General features: G+C 54.7%; 1 protein-coding gene across 1 annotated transcript; it reads right to left on the bottom strand.

The window, feature by feature from the left end:
* Positions 1-5093: 5093 nt before the first annotated feature.
* Positions 5094-7545, bottom strand: LOC142441311 (cystatin-B-like). The gene is made up of 3 exons (XM_075543344.1): positions 7480-7545; positions 5579-5680; positions 5094-5216 (listed from the first exon to the last, which is right to left on the bottom strand). Exons 1-3 carry the CDS (start codon positions 7543-7545, stop codon positions 5094-5096), a joined length of 291 nt encoding a protein of 96 aa, XP_075399459.1.
* Between the last annotated feature and the right edge of the window lie 498 nt (positions 7546-8043).

Here is an 8043-nt window from a genome sequence, read left to right as displayed (position 1 = left end):
ACAAAACACAAAACCAAGTAGAAGCTCAGATTCACCATCTGTGTTCTAGTGCAGTCAGAAGGTGCAGTGATTGCCAAGCCTAGTGCCCGGACTCCGTCAGCAGCGGGAATCCCAGGAAGTGAAACAGACAAAGGGCAGGAGGCCACATAAGAAAAGATAGACACACAGAAAAGTTGGACATGAGAAACCGACCTTATCGTTGCACCCCTTTCAGGGAAAGGCAGTTCTTTTCCAGCTGCTCTTAGTACTAGGATAGTAGAATAAACCCCTGCAGTGGCACCCTGAAAAACGGAGACCCTAAGTTCCCATATGAGTTTGCTGGTCGTCAGTGTCCAGTGAGACAAACAATACAAATGAGACAGATGAACATACACAGAGATACTGAACAGAAATTTTTGGTTCCTGGAAGCAGAGGATGTGGCTGCACACTGGCCAGAGGGAGGCCAGGGCAGCACAGAGGCCCCTCCTACTGATCCCAGGTTTCTGCACCAAGATGAGAGGTGAAAACGGAGACACAGACAGAGATAGAATTCAGTCAGCAATGAGAAGTAAAGAAAGGCTTTAGTGAGGCAGGGAGAACTCCTGGCCTGATCCCAAAACCCAAATGAGTTCTGTTAAGACAGACGCACGTGGAAGTAAGGCGGTGGGATGTATATAGGGTTTGAGCTAAGGACACATGTACTGATAAGGGGAAGGGAGCTTTTAGTGCTGCAGCTGCAGGATTTGAGCCAGGATGGGACCAGGAATAAACCTTGTTTTGCAGACTTGCTTCAGTCAGGAATGCTCAGGGAAGGGGCTGAGTGAAACCCACCCAGAGAGATAAGCCCCTTGGAATGCTGGAAGCAGGGGCCACAAAGTTCAGCAGGTCATCCATCTTCCTGAGAGGCTGGAGGTAGGGGCTGCCTGGTCCAGACCTGGTCCAAACAGAAGGTTCATTAGAAATGGGACCTAAACTTTTCCACCTGAGATAAATTGGTGAGAGAGAAGGGAACATGAACCCAGACCACTCTCATCCCCATCCACTTTTCAGAGTGGACAAGGGACAAGGGGATTCTGTGATCCCATGTGCTTTTGAGGTGAGTGAGTGAGGTGATTGCAGACTCGGGGTTCTTCTGCTGAACTGGGTAGATCAGGAGAGGAGGACACTGTGTGTGTGTGTGTGTTTGTGTGGGTGGGGCCGGGGGTGGGGGTGGGGACTCCTAGTTACCAGAATAGGGAGAGAGGCAAGTAGGAGGGGAGACTAGATTAAAGTTGTTATTTCTTGGGGTTTGTTGAGTCCTGCCTCCTGCCCGCCTCAGAGAAGGGAATATGGTTTGGGCTTCTGTTCAGCCTGGATTTGTGTCCTGCTTCTGCCTGTTCCTCTAGGGCATTAAAACTTTAAATGCCATGTTTACCAGGTCATGGATAGGGGTCTGAGGGCCATGCACAGCGTTTTAGTTAAATATCATGTTAGGTGAGGGCATAAGCCTGAGCAAGGTCACTGTGACTATGGGGTTTGGGAAGCTGTAGGTATTGCTTCAGAGGAGGCCGAGTAGGGAGGGAGACTGGAAGGGGTTAGAGAGAGGAAGGGGGAAAGTTGGGAAAGGGATAGATGAGAGAGCACCATGCTCCTGGACGGCTGCGTCATTAGCTGGATGTTGGCCAATGGCTGCAAACTGGATCACAAACAAGGCACCGGGGGATAACTCTGCCCACCCCCTCATCCCTACCCTGGTCTACCTAGTGTATTAAAATGGACGCAGATTGAAGAAAGCTACCGGGGAGGGTGTGGACTCCACAAACCCCCACCCCAAACCCCAATGTCACGGGTGGTGACAGAGGGTCTGTGTGCCAGGTCTGGTACCCGCTGAGCCCTCCGTACCATGTGTGTGTGGATGCGTGCAAAGAAACAAACCTCAGAGCTCCGTAGGCTGTGTCTGTGCTGTGTACATCCAGTTGACTTATGACTATTCACAAATAAATATTTTCATGGTGATGCTGCTGCTGCCCCTTTCCCTTGACCTCAGGACCCTCCTGTTGAACATTAAAACACACTATTGGGAACATGAATACACCCAAAGGCAAGCCAATTGCAGTTTATACGGCCCCAACTCAAGGACACCAATGACATGTCCCCTGTTGTGCCACCATTGTCGTCAATGTGACCCAAACCACTCTCCGACGCCTCCTCCTTACTGCTGCATGCTCTGCCCACCAAGCTGGTTGGTGTCCATAGGCCTGGTTCCCCAGAGTCTCCTGTGAGCAGGGGCGTGCCCTGTGCCTGCCTGTCAGCTGCGCCAAGGCACCAGGTCGCAGGTTTAAGGCTGTCTCCCTGTAGGACTCAGCTGGGCGAGTCCCTAAGGCTCAGAGGGAAGACAGATAACAGGACCCAGGTTCCTGCCTACCAATCTGAGGACCAGCTCAATGTCCCTCACCTGTCTACGATGCTTGCTGGGTCCGCCTGGGGCTACTGCCCACAGGGACCACGACTCTCCCCTGGTTCACCTGGTCTTCTGAAATTACAATCTCAGGTCATCCCAGACAGTGTCAGGATCTGCACAGGTGGGCCTGTCATCTGCAGGAGGCCATGGAGGAGAGGGCTGTTCTGCAGAGCTAGCCCCTTCTGTGAGTCCTTGGTGGCCCTGGCAGTGACCCATGGCCACAGGAGGCCAAGCTTTGGAGAGCCTGTGGGACAGGAGCAGGGTAGCGCAGGTGGGCGTTTCATTGACTGGCTCTGCCACATGTCTGAGAGGGAGGCCCCTGCCCTCAAAGCCACCCCATCCTCTCATCCTGCTGTCAGACCCCCTCCCAGAGTCGGAGTCTCCTAGGGCTGCTGCAAGGAGCGCCCTCCACCTGGAAGACTGACACCGATATGCTCCCAGTGCTGGTAGCCAGAAGTCTGAACGCGGGCGGGCAGGGCACTGTCCCTTCCCAAGTCTCCAGAGGAGAACCCGTTTCTGCCTTTGCATCTAGAGGCTACCAAATCCCTTGCTTTTGTCCCTGTCTCCCTCTGGCCTCTTGTTTTCACGGTCATGTCTCTCCTGCTGCTGGTCCTCCTGCCTCCCTCTGCTTGCTTTTGAGCATATACACACGATTGAGTGTGTTCTGCATTAAAAACTCAAGGATGTGTAGGCTCTATGTTCTGGTTTTTTTCGTTTTTTCTTTTTTTACATTTTATTAGGGACTCATACAGCTCTTATCACAATCCATACATATACAGACATCAATTGTATAAAGCACATCCATACATTCCCTGCCCCAACCATTCTCAAAGCATTTGCTCTCCACTTAAGCCCTTTGCATAATGTCCTCTTTTTTTTTCCCCCTCCCTCTCCGCTTCCCCCTCCCGCATGTGCCCTTGGTAATTTATACATCGTTATTTGTCATATCTTGCCCTATCCGGAGTCTCCCATCCCCCGCCCTTCTCTGGTCCCTCTCCCAGGGAGGAGGTCACATGTGGATCCCTGTAATCAGTTCCCCCTTTCCAACTCACTCACCCTCCACTCTCCCAGCATCGCCCCTCACACCCTTGGTCCTGAAGGTATCGTCCACCCTGAGTTCCCTGTGCCTCCAGCTCCCATATGCACCAGTGTACAACCTCTGCCCCAACCAGCCCTGCAAGGTAGAATTCGGATCATGGGAGTTCTGTTATCTCTGTCTTCTTGTTGATGCCATCACCACTACCATAAATGGAATGCCCCCTGTGGGGGCAGTGGACTATTTATTGTGGCTCTTTTAGCCAGTCTCACCCACCTAAGACTGTCCTGCTGGGTCTGGGAAGGTGGGGAAGATACTGACAGGAGTCACCTTTGGGTAACTGAGACCTGAATCCCTAGGGCGCCCTCTGCTGTGTAATAAAGGAGCCTTCTGAGAAGCACGAGGACGAATCTTACTTGTTCACCCTGGATCCACAAGGCGCTCAAGGACACTCAGAGCAGCGACACACCCTCAGCTCACAAGGGTGGCTCCTCTCTGAGCCCTCCTATCTGCACAGAGATTCTCCAGAGCAGTGGTTTCCCCCTGTGCTCCCTAGCGGTGCAGTGCTCCGCACTGGACGGCCATCTGCACGGGGAGCAGTGGGAACCACCAGCTGCTCCTCGGGGAAACTGAGAGGCTTCTAGCCGGGTGCCGGGTGACAGTCTCAGAACACCACGGGGCAGTTCAGCCTGTCCTATCGGGGTCGCTCTGAGTCGGCATCCACTCGATGGCAGCCAGTGTTTCACATTTCTAGGGCTGAGCTCCTGTCTGCAAAGAGGCCCTGGTGGGACAGCCAGCGGCAGCACAGTCCCTTGGGCAGTGTCCAACTGGAAGGGAGTTTAGTCAAGCAGATATGCAAACACATGTGGGCAGGGGCTAATGACACAGCGGAAGGTCAGGTGGACCCCAGGTTAGCTGAGGGCAGGGGATGGATGCTTGTGCTGGGTGGTTACTTAGCAGACCCCAAAGGCAAGTCTCTGAGATAGGGGGATACTTTCTAAGAGCACTGAGGTGTTCTTCCCTGCAGGGAGGGGCTGGGCACAGCCACACTGACTCCTGGGCAGAAGAGAGCAGGGGGTGGATCTGTCATTGGTCATCCCCAGCCCATGCAAGGTGGGGAAGGAAAGAGTCAGTTCTGGAGAGGAAGGAAGAGAGCTTGTCTCTCTGTCTCCGCACTGTCTTCACAAGCCTCACCTGAGACACCACCAGCACCCCGGCTCGGTCTGACCCCTGTCCTGGAGCCCAGAGGGGACAGGTCTGTGTAACCAAGTACATGCACATGGCCTCATGTGGCCAGTCCTCCTGGCCAGCTGCTTGACTGTGTTGTGCTGCTACTGACCAGCCGAGGGGGTGGCAGGGCTCCCAGCAACCATCGCACATGATGGTGACAGTCAGGGATGAAGAGAGACACACACCGAAGTTTGAAAGACTTTGGAAAATAGATTTCATGAGAATGCTTGGTCTCCTTGGGAACTAAAGTTAGAGTTCTGGAGTCACACTCATTATTTAGGGGACAATGAACAAGACACAGTGGAATGGCATGCACATGTTTAATTTCTGGTCCTGTGTTCCCACTCAGCCAACAGAACCGTCTTCATGTGTGGATCATGTAGACCCAAAGCAACCAGAGGTTAAAATTATGTCAGCTCATCTTCCTTGGTCTTGTTGGTCTGGTAGCTGGTTAAGGAGAGAGGCTTCTTCTCATGAGGGAGACTCTCAAATACACGCAGGTGTATGTAGTTGCCACCGCCCACATGGACCTGCAGGGAGAGAGTTGTCTGAGGAGACTGACTGCCTAGATCTGTGTTCCCGCTGCAGGGAAGGCGCGCGAGCAAGCGACCCAGGGAAGGAGGGAAGGCCAGTCTATTCAGTCCCCCACAACTCCCTGGCCTTATGACAGCTCCCACCACTGTCCTCCAGGTATGGGAGACCATACACAGGTGACCACTGTCCGGGAGACTCATTTCTCCACCTGTTTTAGCACCTCCCTGGCCCCCACACCCCTGGGAGCAGCCCCGAACCCCCTCCCTCCAACCCCACTGAGGACCACCCCTATCCTGCAGCCCCAGCTCTCAGAGCTGCTCTCTGTGATCCCCCCTTTTCCCTGGGAAGGAGACTCTACCTTGATGAAGTAGTTCCCTCCCTGGACCACCTGAGACTTGTACTCCACCGCCTTAAACTCCGGGAACTTCTTGTTTTCTTTCGCTTCCACCTCGCACCTTACCTGGGCAAGGGGAACAGAATAAAACAAAAAACGTGTGACCTCCCCTCTCCCGGGAGAAACACACACCCGGAGGGCTCCTGTCTCATGTTGAATCTTATAAGCCGAACTCTGAATGCCAAACCCAAGACATGTTTTCTCCTATAATACTGCCCTTTATAACGGAGGCGAGGTAGAATACGGTTAGTGCTGATGATGAAATCGTGCACACAGGCACACACACTCATACACGGATTCACTTGTCATTCACTCTACCAAGGGTTTGTGAGCGTCAGACTGACTGCAGACAGTTCAATTTTAAGTCAGCCATGGTGACGTCGAACCAGCTTTGGTTCATGGACCATACTGGTCACCCCTGTGGTTCCCATGCAAGCTGCAGCTGGAACCCGAGGTCCCAGAGGGCACTGGAAGGTGAACTCCTGTTGCACTGGACGGACCCTCTGGTCTCCAGGTTACTGTATTGAGACTGATGCCAGCATCATTCCTCAGTACACCCAACTGATCCCAGGGGTGACCTGAGAAAAGGCCGTCCACACACCCTAGTGACCTGTAGTGTGCAGGGGCAGGGCTGGGCCTGCGGGGCGCCCACACACTGACACAGAGGAAAGATACCTAAGACAGGTGAGGGCTGTCCACATGCTGGCCCAGCGTTTGGGGATGAGGGATTGCTTCTCTGCCCCGTTTCAAGAGGAGAGGCAAGAGCAGTGACCATCCGAGGTCGGGGTGAGGAAGCAGACAGACTGGAGAGTGGACCCTCTAAGACACAGGAGGGGGCTCCCCGCAGGTGAGGGCTCCAGTAGAGCAGAGGGGAGTGAGAGGAGGCAGGCGGGGCCTGTGAGGAAGCTGTGAACTAGCAGGTGCAGGGAGGACTAGCCCTATTAGAGAGGCTGGTGGGTGGGGTGAGGGAATGAGGAAGACTTTTGTAGGTGTGGCTCCTACAGGCCAAAATGTGTGTCCTGGAAAAATTCCTCCTCTCCATAGGGCCCAGGGCTCTGAGTCACTGCCCTTTCCTGCCAGGTTAAAAGCCCTGAAGCAATGCAGGTGGGCCGACCACAGGCCCTGGCAGGGGTGAGTGGGTGGGTGGTGTTTCTGACAAGCAGCACAGGGAGGAGAATTAAAGGAGGCAGTCAGCTTTCCTACTTTTCCTGGAGAGCCCTGAGTGCTCCCTGTGTTCCTGGGCGGACTGAGCAGTAGGGGAGAGGAGGCTCTGAGAACCCATCACCACAAGCCCATGGAAGGGATTGAAGGAAAGTACTCAGTGCTTCACAGAACCGAGCCATTGAACCCTCACAAAGTCCCCATGCTGTTGGGGCAAAGACACCCCTGTCCCTGGGGAGGAAACAGGCGGGGCGCAATCAAGGGGGAGCTGGGGGCTGAGCCAGGTCCTGCACTCACTCGGGACTCCCGCTGAGTTTTCTCATCCCTCTGTGCAAATGCCTGAGCCCCTTCCCTTCCATTTCCCTGTTCTCCCCAAACAGCTCAGAGAAGTTAACCTGGGCCGTCCGGCCTATGACGCCCCTGCTGTCTGTAGCTCTGGCCTGTTCTCCATGGCCCCGAGGGTCCAAGGAGCCTTTTCAGAACATCACCCCAGTTCCCTGGGCGCACAGCAAGCACTGCTCACACTGGAGCTCCTGGGGGAGGTTGGAGCTGTTCCTGGACACTTTCTGTCGTTCCGCTTTAGGGGGGCTCCTGTGCCCCCGACTGTAGGAATAGACAGTAGATAGACGCACTGCTCGCCATCTCCCCTCTGCTGTCAGTGTACCCTGCCAGGGAGGGTAGAGGGGCCCAGCACCCAGCCTCACCTTGTCCGCAATATCTTGGATCTCTGGGGTGGCCGGCTTGGTCTCTGAGGGTCCTCCTAAACTCATCTTGGCAGCGAGACTGTGGAAGCCTGGCGTGGAGCAGATAAAGCCAGTGGACACAGGGTAACAGAGAAGGATGACTCCGATGCCACCTGGGGGTCCTAAATAGGCACCATGGTCACGTGACACCCCAACAGGCCTCTTCTTGTTACAGGACACCTGGGTGTGGCCACAGTGCAGGGTGGTGACTGCAGGGACCCTGAGGGCATTCTGTTGCCTATCAAAATTGGGGCACAAGACGGGCGCAGGAAAATGGCATGGGTGGTGGTCCCCTCTCTGTGCGTTCCCTGGACAAAGGCTCTGCTATTAGGCTAGGAGCACCCCCACCGCACCCCCGCTTAGGGTGGGTGTCCACAACCCTGAGCTGCAGCCCACTCCCCAGAGGGAAGCAGGGCCCCAGGGTTGGGTGTGCTTCCTGAATACGGGGTCCAGCCCTGTTTCACTCCTGACCCTGATCTCAGTGGGTGCCAGGGATGGCGGCAAGCCCTGGAGCACCAGGATGTT

Source organism: Tenrec ecaudatus, chromosome 2 (assembly GCF_050624435.1).
Source record: "Tenrec ecaudatus isolate mTenEca1 chromosome 2, mTenEca1.hap1, whole genome shotgun sequence".
Lineage (NCBI taxonomy): Eukaryota > Metazoa > Chordata > Mammalia > Afrosoricida > Tenrecidae > Tenrec > Tenrec ecaudatus.
This window is presented reverse-complemented; position numbering and strand designations above follow the sequence as displayed.